Source organism: Pan troglodytes, chromosome 9 (genome assembly GCF_028858775.2).
Source record: "Pan troglodytes isolate AG18354 chromosome 9, NHGRI_mPanTro3-v2.0_pri, whole genome shotgun sequence".
In the NCBI taxonomy this organism is placed as follows: Eukaryota; Metazoa; Chordata; class Mammalia; order Primates; family Hominidae; genus Pan; species Pan troglodytes.
The window spans coordinates 17,426,078-17,440,263 of record NC_072407.2 but is presented as its reverse complement, the minus strand read 5'-3'; the positions used below and the strand labels follow the sequence as shown (position 1 = coordinate 17,440,263).

At 46.9% G+C, this 14,186-nt stretch overlaps 1 protein-coding gene across 22 annotated transcripts in view; it reads right to left on the bottom strand.

Annotated features, from left to right (window-relative positions):
- The window catches only part of ARNTL (aryl hydrocarbon receptor nuclear translocator like), a 109,471-nt gene extending 95,673 nt beyond the window's left edge, over positions 1–13,798 (bottom strand). For 5 of the 22 annotated variants that reach the window (XM_016920422.4, XM_063783809.1, XM_063783808.1 and 2 more), the window contains exon 1: positions 13,637–13,773. Coding sequence is in view for 10 of the 22 variants with exons in the window: in XM_016920420.3 (XP_016775909.2) it covers positions 12,669–12,890 (222 nt within the window). In the remaining 12 variants the exon portion in view is untranslated. Of the gene's footprint in view, positions 1–11,134; positions 11,286–12,668; positions 13,264–13,636 lie in introns of those variants that run through there. The other 17 variants (XM_016920425.4, XM_063783806.1, XM_024346982.3 and 14 more) reach the window with 13 other exon arrangements.
- Between the last annotated feature and the right edge of the window lie 388 nt (positions 13,799–14,186).

Here is a 14,186-nt window from a genome sequence, read left to right as displayed (position 1 = left end):
AATAATTCCCGCCGACTTCTAAATACAGTGAATCAGAACATTTAAGAACTTCAACAGAGAAAGCAAAGATGAAACTTGAATAGAGAGTGAATTAAGTCACAAAAGCAATACTTAAGTGCTGCCTCTGCCGCTGACCAGTTGTAGAACCCTGGACAGTTGCTTAAATTCTAAGCAATTTCCCAGTCCACAAGAGGAGATGTCATAACACTAGGAGATGTCATAGACTAGGAGACATCTACCCAACTCTACTGACAACAGCTTCAAACTCTACTTATCCCTTCCATCACCACCACAACACAGCAGACTGCTAGCTCCCCTCATTCATTCCCCTCGCCACCCTTAAAAACAGAGATTTTGCTAGACTCATGGCTTCCCAACTAAAGATATCTCCCAGTCTTCTTTGCAACTATATGTAGTTGCAAACCCTCATAGGGTTGTGATGATGACTAAACAAGACATTGTATGTAAAAACTACTTGTCAATTACACAGGAATGTTCTATGGTATTGTTATCAGAATCACAGCATTTGGAAAGGTTTTTACGGGGTGACTTTGATGAACATCAAACTTGGCCTTTAAGTAGACTACAAGCTACCAGTTACTCTTTGAAAAACTGACCTAGAGAAATTTCTTTTGCTGTCTTTAAAATTCACCCACATGCACTAGCTGGCAAGAGTTAGTCTTTCTGCTGCATTCACCACTGGCACCCATTTGCTCACCAGCCAGAGTATCCAGGAGGATGTCCGTCATAAGCTATGAAGAAAAAAGAGCTGTGCTGAGCTGAGCCTCTGTGTGGCAACCCATCCATCAACCAATAACACAGTCAGAAACCTCAAAACCAGAGACAAGAAGTATCTTCAGGTACCAGGAAAAGAGAGAAAGAAGAACATAGCAGTTATGCAGCCGGGCACTGGACTGAGACTGTTCTGAGTTTGAATCATGGCTTTTACACTTAGCATGTATCAGCTGAAGCTCCTCTGAGTTTCAGTCTCTCTAACAAGAAAACAGGACTGACATTACCCACCTTATATGAATACTGTAAAGACTGAATGAGAAAAAGTATGTAAGCACTTAGCACAGTTGCTGGCATATGGTAAGTAGTCAAGGTTAGATACTGCTATTAATAATAATAATAATAATATATACACTTGTAATGCTGGCAAAAATTTAGATTTGGCAGATCTCCAGTCAGGCTTTGCAGCCAGGTATTACCTGGACAGCATGCTGGCTCAGCCATGAATCCCCCAGGCTAATCAAGGTTCCTCTGGATCACTGCCTAATGCCCCAGGACAGATGAAACATCCAAGAATGCCAGACTGGCCAGCTGGCTAGATTCTGACACTTGTTTTTCTGGTTCACAGCTGCCTGTCACTATCCTGAAAGGTGTCTACAGATAATAGATTCACATGGCTATCCATGCCTAACTTTTCCGTCCATGCCCAGGCTTACGGGGGTGAAATGTAATCATCTTTAAAACATGGCCCTATCCCAAAGGATATGAACAGACATTTCTCAAAAGAAGACATTTATGCAGCCAACAGACACATGAAAAAAATGCTCATCATCATTGGTCATCAGAGAAATGCAAATCAAAACCAAAATGAGATACCATCTCACACCAGTTAGAATGGCGATCATTAAAAAGTCAGGAAACAACAGATGCTGGAGAGGATGTGGAGAAATAGGAATGCTTTTACAGTGTTGGTGGGAGTGTAAACTAGTTCAATCATTGTGGAATACAGTGTGGAGATTCCTCAAGGATCTAGAACTAGAAATATCATTTGACCCAGTGATCCCATTACTGGGTATATACCCAAAGGATTATAAATCATGCTACTATAAAGACACATGCATATGTATGTTTATTGCGGCACTATTCACAATAGCAAAGACTTGGAACCAACCCAAATGTCCATCAATGACAGACTGGATTAAGAAAATGTGGCACACATGTACCATGGAATACTATGCAGCCATAAAAAAGGATGAGTTCACGTTCTTTGCAGGGACATGGATGAAGCTAGAAACCATCATTCTGAGCAAACTATCACAAGGACAGAAAACCAAACACCGCATGTTCTCACTTATAGGTGGGAACTGAACAATGAGAACACTTGGACACGGGGCGGGGAACATCACACCCCGGGGCCTGTCAGGGGCTGGGGGGCTGGGAGAGGGATAGCATTAGGAGATATACCTAATGTAAATGATGAGTTAATAGGTGCAGCAAACCAACATGGCACATGTATACCTATGTAACAAACCTGCGTGTTGTGCACATGTACCCTAGAACTTAAAGTATAATAAAAACAAACAAATAAACAAAAAACATGGCCCTATCCAATAAAGTAGTACACATCAGCACCCACCTGGTGGACAGCGCCAGATCCCTAAACATGCCCTGGAGGTAGGGGAACTTTCTTCTGGTTCTCCTAGGCTATTCCTGTAAGGGCCAGTACATCTTCACTATTAAAACTGCACTGCTGCTCCCAGCAGCCAGGAAGCAACTTTACAGCTTCAAAATGCCTATTCTTTCCTTAGCTCACACAAGCATCACACATACACTGAAAAGGGCTCAACAGGAATTGTTATACCTGTTCCACAGATAAGGAGTCAGGCTCAGTTTGAGACATTAAGTGATTTGCTTTGGCTATATGGTGACTAAGCAGCAGAAGCAGCCTAAAATGCAGGTCATCTGACTCCTAATCTGGTGCTCTTTCCAGAAAATGTGGGCATTTGTTTTAAAACATTCGACTTCCATAATGGCACTTTCTGTCTGGAGAATTCATTAAGGTATCTTGGTCACAGTACAGTGCAGATTCACACACTTGAAAGCCACTCACACAGGCAGATGTTCACCGCACTCTGGAAATCTAAAGGGTGACTGATAACACCATGCTGATTAACATAATTGACAATTAATTCTCAGTTCTGGCTTCTCTCTCTCCTTCCTGGATTCATCTAGCAGCCTCCTGTCAGGTCTCTGCTGCATTTAGTCCTTCATTGCTCCAATCCAACTGGAACACTAACACTGGATTGATGCTTTAGGGAGAAATATTTCATGTCACTAAAATCATAATCATAATAAAACAACTCCAGTGGTTATCCCTTGCCTAGCAGTCTCTGACTCACTAGGTAAACTCCGACTTGCCACTTAACCTCACTGAGTTTCCCCAACTGCAAAATGAAAGAGTGGGCTAAATAGAGCCTTGCCTATTTCCAGCTCATGACTCTAAAACCCCCAATCTCAGTGTCCATCACAAAAAAAAAAAAAAAAAAAGAAAAGAAAAGAAAGAAAGAAAGAAAAAAGAAAATCCCCAATCAAACCCAAATCCTGCATCTAGAGACTGCTGGGAAACGGCCAAGTCCAGTGCCAGTGGTCCAGAGCTCCCATGGCCTTATTTTAAGCCTGGATCTACCACTTATCAGCTGTCACTTTAGGCAAGTCACTAGATGTCTAAAATGGCTTCAGGTTTGGGCCTTCAGTGATCTTCCATACTTAAATTCCCACCATTATTTAAGAACCTTCCATTTTAGGCAAGTCTGTGTCCATGAATGCAAACTGGTCCATTCCTACTTCTGTGCTTTTAATTATGCTGTTTCCACTCAGCCACTTCCAGGAAATACCTGTCCTCACCTTGTCTGTGAATCGAAATCCTACCATCCTTAAAGGTGAAAACCTGACCAGTTCTATGAAGCCTCCTCCCTTCTACAATGCTCATAAAGATGTTCCACAAGGCAATCAAACTGCAGGCTCCTTGGTCACAACAATTTCTACTCTTCCTTTGGGTCTAGTAACATTCTTGGCATATAGACTCACAGATATTTGTTGACTGAATAAATACATGTGTAGTACTATGCCTAAATAAATATGCAACAAGTTTTCTTTTAGTTAATGTGCCTCAGCTATAGATTTGCTGCAGTTTGGAGCCAATTAAAGATAACAGAAGATGAACATCAGCAGGGCAGGGACAACCATCATCAGTAAAAGACACTGATATCTGACCAACCTGAAGAATAAGAAAAACACAGATGTCAAAAAGAAATGGCAACCTAAACTCCAAAGTACCTTGCAAGACCAACCTCATAAGCCTATACTGTTAGACAGTGGAGGAAATTAAAAATTTATCCAAAGCTGAATTCACTTTTTGAAGGAATAAACAAGTATTTATTGAGAGACTTTTCTGTACAGACACTGTTTTCATTGCTAGGGGTATAGCAGAGAACAAGAGATGACATTGCCACTGGTATTCCAGCATCCAAGAAGGCAGGCTAGGTCTAATGCTACCCTCTAGCTCCAAAGTGAAGTCCACGAAGCAATAACTTCTTGTACCAACTCCTTGCTATGCCTTCAAGTAAGGAAAAAAAGGAACACACCATTCACAACTGACCAAATAGAGGCAGAGCTAAAAGTGCTCTGTCACTCTCTATGAGGCATCCCTTACCCTAGAATGCACTGGGGAAGTTTGCAGCACAGCACTCTGCACCTAAGTCATTTGAACACTGCCAGTTGAGCTCTGCCACTAACGTCACTTAAATATCAAACCTCTCAAATGGCAAATGTGGCTCATGATGTCGAAAACAAAACTCAGAGGTGGGAAGGGAGGGTGGTAGTTGGTTAAAGGATCAGGTACTTTTCACCACTGCAAAACCTTAGGTTCCTTTCTTCTTTGGAGCAAAAACCTCTTCTATCCTCTCAAACCTTGAAAAAAATTTTTTCTTCCAGCAGGGTACTGAAAATAGCTTTGCATTTAACATTTAAAGTTGTTTTTGATCCCACACTCTTTCAGCTCTGCTCTCTCCTGCAAACTCATTCCATTCCCTAAGGGCACTTATAACTATATTTTATAAGCAGGCAAGCCAGAGTCACCATTTTTATCCCTAAGAGTTAAAAAGAAAAAACAATTTACATAATTATATGGAAGATAAGTTGGCCAAGAACACAGAAATCTTATCTGGACCAAAAGTTCTGGGACAAAATTTCTTTCAACTCATCAAGAAAGATAGCAGATCGAAATCAAGGTTCCTACTGAGAATGTCACTGCAGAGCTCTACACATGGGGAACTGCTTGAGTTCCTCATTGCTGAGTGTCATATACTTCTTCAAGAAGAAATCAGAGGCAGCCATTTGAGGGCAGGTTTGAACAATGAAGTATATCTATGTTTCCCTGCTATGGTGAGAAAACAATAGGATTTTACAGTCAAGAAGAACCTGAGAAATCAAAGTTCAAAGGGGATAACTTACTCAAAGTTACTCAGCCAGTCAGTGGCTGGGCCCAGTCTGGAGCCCAGGCCTCTCCCAGCTCCCAGTCCGGAGTTTTCCCCACTCTCTGCACTACTGTCTCATTTATAACACATGAAACCAAATCTTAAAGGTATAAAGGTAAAAACTCCCTTCTATAAAAGTTTAACAGACTGAAAATACAGTAGGAGAAATGACTGAGGTAAATGGGTCTTATGATTGCTAACAGCAAATGAGGTACAATGCTACTGAGAGGAGGGTCTACCAGCAGAAGGCTTGACGACTGCTGATACCAACCAGTATGTTTTCAGCTACAGTCACGACTAAATAGCTTTTGAGGGCTCGCCTAGAAACTACATCACTATTTAGTTCATTGTTTCCTATAGAAAAATTTATCCCAAGTTTCCATCTAGTGCCTTACAAATAAACTTTTGGAACAAAACCTGTTTTTAAGATGGTTGTGCACATGAAGCAGAATTATGAGGTCTAAAGTTCTGCACTAAACACAATTAAAACAGTAATATTTGGTGAAACATGCTAGGCGTGCATTTATAAGAAAACCCTTCAAACCCTTAATTTGTTTATATGCAATATAATGTTTTATTAAAAGCCTTCTAAGCAGGGTATGATAAATTACTATTTTATAAAATTACTATTTTATAATATATAACCAACGACAAATGCCATAATTCTGTATGTAAGTATTTACAAGGCCTTCCTAACACTGGGCTCAGGGTTAAAGGGAGTATAAAAGAGGCAGAAAACATCTGTACACAAGCAGCTCATAATCGAGTCACACACTAGCCTTTACTTTCCTCAAAAATATCAAGCACCTTTCAACCCCAGGGCCTTTACACGTGCTGTTCTCTCTTCCTGGGATACTTTCCCCCAGATCTTTCTGAAGCTAAGCTCAAATGTCACCTCCTCAGAGAGGTCTCCCCTGTGATCTAGATAAGGTACCCTCCCTCCCACCATACCTCATCGCTACTGCTTTACTCTATTTGCTTGCTATCCTAGCACTCCTAGCACTTCTCACAACAAGGCATGAACGTGTTTCACTATTCATCATCTGTCCCCTCCTGCTGGCCCCTTGTTTTGTTCACTGCTGTATCCTCAGTGCCCACAACAGTGCTAGGCATCCAATAAACGTCACTGACGGAGTAACTGAGTGAAACTGGAGAGTGGGAAGTCAGCGTAAGATAATTAACCATGAAACAATTAAAAAATGAGACAACTGGCCATCCTGATTCAGTATGATATGGTAATTTGCTCATTATGACATACCCCTGCTTCTGAACGAATGAATGGTTGGCAATCAAGAGCAAAAAGGAGAGCACACACAAAGGGAACAAATGTCATCAGAGGTACCTCACAGAGAAGTGAGATCCAAGGCAGGCACGGGCAAGGAAGAGAGGCCTCAAGGGAACAATTTAAGCAAAGACCCCGCTAGGCAGAGGGAGAGTGTGAAGTGAGGTGGCCTAGGGAGGACAGCGGAGAGGCAAGGAGGACTGAACCTCGGGCACAGGGCTGTGGCTGGGAATGGAGGTTGAGCGGGGAAGCAGGGCTGGGGAGGAGGAACAGGACCAGACCCTGGAGAGCCTGGAAGACCGGACACAGGGGTGCCAAATGCACGCCACTGGCACCAGGGCTGTTCTTAGCAGGCAAAGCTGGCCTGTCATCTGGGAAGATTGAAAGGAGTTGAGCAGAGCAGAAAACTGGTCAAAAGATGACCTGGGTGGTCTAAGTACGAGGGGGCAAAAAGAGCTTCTTCCCTCTGCTTAGGTGCGAGAAAGATACAAGTGAGCAAGATGCGAAGGCATCCCCCACCCCCCGCCAAAAAAAAAGACAATTTCCAGAGCATCTCACAGTACCACACCACGGCAGATTCAGGCCAACTTCCCATCCATCCTGCTCCCGGTGCACTCAAGAAAGGCAGAGCTCAGGACGAGAGCTCTGAGGGCAGGGCACGTCCTTCCATGCCTCCCAAATCTGAGGTTAATTATATTCAGGACGGCCTGTGTTTATTATCTTTTTATTCTTTGAAAAAAAAAAAAAGTGGTATCTAATTTCACTGTGCAGTATATATTTGAACATTATATAACACATTTTTATGTAACAGGTTCTTGACATAAAACAATGTGTCCCTTACTATCTAAATGTATTTGGGGAACAACTGGCATTAAAAAAAAATATATATATATATATATATATATACATATATATATATATACACACACACACACACACCCCAACACTGTGGATATACCAAGGTTGTGGACGTTGGTCTTCAGGGAGAAAAGGACGAAGGTGAGGGACCTTTGAAAAGGTCCCCTCCCCAGTGAGGAGCTCTGCAGATGGGGGTGGGAGGTGGGGTTAGTGAGTTATGTTAAAAGGTTCATCTCACACAAGGAGCTGCCTGGGGAGGAGCTGGCTGAGCCACAGGGGGCCTGGGTCAGAGCAATGCTGCAGAGAAAGCAGGAGGAGGCCAGAGAGACAGCCATGCATAACAGGATGTGAGGAGAATGTTCACAAGCCCCTGGAGCTGCTGCTCAGGTAGCATCCAGGTCCGCATCCCTTATGCGGAGGGTTTCAGGCAGCTCCGCTCTAAAAGAGGCTCATGCCATGTTTGCCAACAATAAGACTGGTTCCCAATTGCTGTCGGCCTACTAGGCTCCTGGCATGGTGCGGCTGAGTGACGTAAGGGATATAACGGGGTGTTTCCTCCCAGTAGGAATCTACTAGGGTGTTACAGGGCAGACTCTGGAGTTCACCAGCACAAATTCTGCCCCAAGCCACAACAGCTGAGTGACCTTGGGCAGTTTATAAAACCACCTCATTTGTGAAGTAAGGATAATAGTACCTGCCTCATGTAGTTGTTATGGGGTTTAAATGAGTTAATAAGCAAAGGTGACTCACATATGTGCTGGCACATAGAAAGTGTTCAATAAATGTTAGCTGCTATTATCGTAATAATTATTATTCCTATTTTGCACTCAGAGAAGCTAATTAACTTGCCCAGGTCACACATTTCAAACAGTGATTGAAGGAATAAATACAAGCCAGTGCTTCACTCAGTATATGCACAAAACCCAGTGGGTAGAGCATTAGCCAAATATTAAATTAGGCAGACCAGCCATCCCCTTCTTTAACCAGGCTAGATAAAGAATTCGTTTACACTATTTAAAAGGACAGCACATACTAAGGTAAAAACCACTCTCCATTACATGCCAGTACTCAACGTTCCCCTGCAGCAAAGATGACTAAACCTTATCCAATCTTATCTCCCCCTGAGGTTAAGTCCCCAATTCAAACCCTCCTTCCATGCAGACCTAAGTACTTACGGCCATGTCCACTTATGGCCCTGTTGCACCCCCACCTCTATGCAGTGTGCATCCTGTTCCCTCCACCTGCTCCGTCCCTGAGTGCCCACCCCATCCCATCTCCTCCTCCACAAGATCAATGTGCATTGGACAACCATGGCCTAAAGGCTCCCTGTGCCTGTCATTTTGGAAAAAGCAAGATAAACTTCTCCCAGAATGCTCAGGCTGAGCGAGCAGGTGAGATATTTTCAGAGACAGCCCAACACAATATGGAATGCAGCAGAACCTAAGAGAATTGGAGAAAAATCAATGTGGACATTGCTGCCAGGTGTGGGGAGGAAGGAAAACAAAATGAAGAAATAGTGCTGCAGGACCAAGGCCCTGGGTCCTAAAAGCAGAGGAGGATTTGGACATGTGAAAATTGAGGGATGGACTGGGCCAAGGGCTGGTACAGGGAATGGACAGCCCCTCAGCTTGACTACAGTGTCCAGGCACATGGCAAGGTCTGGCAGACAGGCAGGCTGAATGTGGAGACCACTACAAACCAGGCCAAGGCACCCCGGCAAGGCAACGAAGAGCAGCAAGACTGACAGCAACATTCACTGAGTGTTTGCGATGTGCCATGAATAGATTGGCACACTTTTTCCAGTGCTTTAACTCATTTAATCCACACCTCAACTCTCTGATGTAGGGGCTACTATGATCCCAGTTTTATAGATGAGGACACCAAGGCATAGAGAGCAAAAGAAACTTGACCACAAGTCATGAAGCCAGTAGGGAATACTTAGGATGTGAAATCTGGCTCCAGAGTCTGTATGCTAAACTACCCAACCAAACTGCCTTTTAGGACAGCCCAGGGAATGAAGGGATGTAGGCTCCAGTGTGTCATGAGGACTCAATGTGACAGTGCTTGCAAGCAGTCTGCAAACCTGTAACTCCGAGACCACAAATGCAGATTACAGGCTGCCATTCATGTCCACAACGGACCTGCTAGCAGAACACAGGAGAGACAGGTCAGGGCTAGAGAGGGGACCCCAGGCCACGGACAGTGTGAATAGCAGAAGCTAGGACAGACATTTATCCTTACAAGGGTGCAGGAAGAGAATCAAGAAACCAGCATGACCCAAAGGCTGAGAGAGGAAAGGATTTCAAAGGACAAAAAACAAGTGAGGTAAAAGCTTCAAAGGGGCTGAGCACAGTGACTCATGCCTGTAATCCCAGCACTTTGGGAGGCCAGTGCAGGTGGGTCACTTGAGCCCAGGAGTTTGAGACCAGCCTGGGCAACACGGCAAAACTCCATCTCTAATAAAAATACAAAAATGAGCCAGGTGTGATGGCACGTGCCTGTAGGCTCAGCTACTCTGGAGGCTGAGGCAGGAGGATCAACTGAGACTTGGGAGGCTGCAGTGAGCCATGATTGCACCACTGCACTCCAACCAGGCAAGACTGCAACCATGTCTAAAAAAATAAAAAAAATACTGCAAAGGGGCCAAGAACAACCACTCAGGAATAAGGATGGGCAGATGGGCCCCAGGAACTCAAGACAAAGTTTTGGAGAAAACTTTGAGAAGAAATATAAAGAAAGGTGGTAGAGAGAGAAGCCAGAGGGCAGGTACTAAGAATGGAGCAGGAGATGGGAGAGTGGGGGAGGCTGGCAGGAGGGAGGAAAGAGAGGCATACGAACCCAGGGTACCAAGTAAAGACACATGTAAATTGCCTGGCACACAGCAGGCTCACCACAAGTCTGTCTCTGCCTCTTCCATCCTTCCTCTCCTAAGTCAAGCCTAAGGTTTTCAGGGTGGGGCAGGGAAGACTAAGGACAAACAGCATAAATAATATTCTAGTAATAGGACCCGGGTAGAGGTGAGAAGGAATGGCAGCTGGCACAAAGGAAAGGCTTCCTGTGTGCCAGGCCTTTTACATGCACCATCTCCCTTAATCCTCACACAGACTCCACGAGGCAGGCACTGCCATTACACCAAGAGGAGAAACCTGAAGTCAGAGGAGTCAAGCACACATCCAAGGCCACACAGTCCAAACCTGAGCCATGGATTCTTCTGCCACCAGAGCCCAGGCACTTGCCCATGGTGAGAGGCCAAGAAAAGGAACGGAGGAGAGGTCCACTTGCTTTCTCTGAATTGGGAGGAGAGGAGGGGACGATGGGAATAGAGACAGGACATTTTGGGCAGGAAGTAAGAGATGCTGAGGGGGTTGAGTCAGAGCAGGTCTTATTTCATGAGAGGGAGAAGAAAAGACAAGGTGGGTATTTGGGATAAATCTGAGTCTTGTGATAAGGTGACAATGAAAAAAGACTGTGGAGAAGGATAACATGCCTGTGTCCCCAGCTCCCAACGAAACCTCAAGGTCTAGAAAGGATATTTTACTTCCCTGCAAGTACCTACTTTAGTTATCATGATGCTTCCTAAAATCACTGCATGTAATCACGGGGCTGAAACTGTTTATTTAATATTGATTTTCCTACCACAGTGAGAGTTGATGATGAAATCACAAAGAAAGCTCAGATACATTACAACCCTTACACCAAAGAGAGATATTAACTATCTAGTTTTTACCTTTTCATATGCAGTTTTGTTAATACAGCCAAATCTTTCTATGGTGCGCTTGTCCATCTTTTAGCATATAAATTCCACAGAGATCGTTGGTGTGAAGGGATAAATCTGAAAACACGGCCACTTCCTTTTCCTGCCCTGTGGCATGCAAACCTCTTCTGCAAATAGCAGACAAACTCGTAAGTAGTCATCATTTTATAAATCATTTGAAATGGATTCTTTAAAACACCATCTGTTGATCTGCTTAACTTTCTTATGAAAATAGGGCTTCAGCTCAGATATTCTGGAGGTGCCAGGAGGTAAATACCAACCTGAATTCAAATGTATTAAATATTTAGAGACTTACAGAACTTCAAAAGAGAGGAACCTTTGAGATCACTTAGTTCAACAGTCTTACTTTCCATCAGAGGCAAACACAACCTAGAAAACTTTAATAACTTGCCCCAACTGGAACGGCCATGAGAGCCCAAGCCTAAACTAGAACCAGGATGTCCAGCTCCTAACTCCCAGGTTAGTGCTTTTCTACCAGATCTGTTCGTTCTTCAGAGGGTTGAATAAAGAACAAATTTAACTACAGTTTTAACTTATTGTTCTCATTCACTGGCTGCATCTACAATCAAAACCAAAATGCTTCTACAGACCCAGCTTCAGATGATACAGGCAATTTCAAATCCTGTCCAGGAAATTTCCAAACCTTCTAAATATGTTCTATAAGCTGCGTTAAAGACTTATCAGTAAAATGATCTGAGTAACAAAACATGGACTGAAAGACTGAATTTTGTATTTTCAAAAATATTTGGGAATTCCATTGATATGGAAATCAAATATAACACCAGCGAATTTTTTTAAGTCTTGCAAGCACAGAGAGCATGATATTATTCAAAACTGCTCAGGAGCAGCAATGATTATTTTAAGCTCATGATTCAACGGGTACATTAATTAAAAACTCCACCAACCCAAATTGACAGATCTGGATATCAATGAGACCAGAAGAATTAAAATAATAGTTGTCATTTAAAAATAGATTAAAGGGGTGAACAACAGCAGATGTCAGAAGGACAAATGACAAGCAAGCAGGTGTCGTGGGAAATGAATGCATCTAAGGGGCAGCTTTTATGGATGTTTAATAAAACGACGATGCTGGAAATACGGGTATACGGGTAGTGTCAAGAAAAGCTTGTTCACAAATGCGGAATCTGATTTTTGGAAGCTGGGTGAGAAAACTTGGCTAATAATTCCTCGCTGAGGAGTAGCGGCGGAAGAAGGAAGAGACCGCAAGCGCCAAAGCGCCAGAACAACGCTAGGTGACCGGGAAGGGGCCGAGGCGGAGAGGGGAGAGGGGTCAGGAGGTGCGGGGTGCGCGGCGGCAGCGGGTCTCTCACCGGCCGGCGAGAACTTGACAGCAGGCGCCGGTGTCCAGCACACCCCTTCCCTCCCCAGCTCCTGCCGGCGGGCACCTGCGCTCACCCCGCTGCCGGCTCTCGCGACCCCTCGGGGAAGCTAACATGCGCCCCACAAGGTCGACGTTCACCTCTACCTTCCTCGTCTTCTTCCAAGCAACCGGGAAGCTCTCTGGGATGTCAACGCCCGGCAATAGCCGAGCGGGAATCTTTTCTTCCCTGACATCTGTCAAACCCGGAGCTGGAGCCAGGCTCGCTGCGCCCTCCGCGGAGCTCTGGGACTCCAAGGCCGGCCCGCACCCGGGCTCCGGGCGACATCCCCACGCCGACGCGCACCTGCCCGCAGACCCACGGGGCATCCTTGAGGGCCGCCCAGGACCTGGACGGCACAGGCCCCACGAAAGTTCGCAGGCTGGGGTCGGCCCCGTGCCGGCCGGGGATTCCCGGGTGCAGCGCCAGCCCTGACTACAGGGCCGAAGGGGCGGGCGGACTTGGACTCCCCAAGCCCGACGGAGACGCCCTCCCCGCCCCCACCCAGCCTCGCGGGCTCCCGAAAGGGAAGTGAAGCGGGGAGGAAGGGCAGACGCGGCACCGTTCGCCCAACGCCCTTGGGGGGCAGCCGCCAGGCATGGTCCCCTCGGGGATCCCCGAAGCTCCCGGGGATACATCTAGGAGTCCTCCTCGGCCGCGTCACTGCCCCCAAGGGCAGAGCTATCCCTTTAAGAGGCAGCTAGCTGCCCCCTCCCCCCGCCAGGTAGCGATGCCCGCGGAAGGGCTGTGGGTACTCCAGCGAACACTTTCCCGGCCCCTTTAAGGGCTCCTGCAGCACCTCTGCCTGCCCTAGCCCGCAGCGGCAGCCCCCGCGAGGAGGATGGGGGCGGACGGGCGCGGCGCCTTTAAGGGGCGCAGCCTCCCCACGGCCCGGGTGGGGGCAGGGAGCGGTCACGGGCCCTTTAAGGCCGGCAGCGGGCACTTCGGGCAGGGTTCTTCGGCGCCCGGGTTGCCCCCGGGGCGGCGGCAGGGGCGCAGCGCCCGCGAGGGTGCTAACGGCCCCCGACGGGGTGCGCGGGATCGCGCCGCTGGCCGCCGCCGGCCTGACACTCACCGTGGCTCGCCGGGAGCGCCCGCGCCCGCGCCCGCACTCGGATCCCGCGGCGGCGGCGGCGGTGAGTCCGGCGCGGGTAAACAGGCACCTCCGTCCCTGACCTACTTTCTGCCTTCCCTAAATGTCGCACCACTAACCTACTTTCCGACCAATCCGCTCCCCGCCGGCCCAGGCCCGGCCCCCCGCCCACCAATCGCTGTGCCCAACCCCCCTTCCCCGCCCACCAATGGAGGAGCCGCGGCGCCCGGATACCTGCCTCTTCCCGCCAGCCAATCCGAACGCCCGAAGGGAGCCGGTCCCGGCGGCCGCCCCCAGCCAATCCGCGCGCGGCTCGGCAGCCCGCTGGCCAGTTGTGTGGCGGCTAGAGAGGCCGCTGACCAATGGCGAGGCGGCGGGGGCCGGTTTACCTGCTACTTTCCTGCCACCAATCATTTGGCGCACAGGAGCGCACGCCCCGAGGAGAGGACCAATCCGCGCGCGCTCCCTGGTTTCCTCGCCCCTGCCCTCTCCCTTTCCCCTCAGGTCTCCCACTAGCCGCGGCCACTGCGGT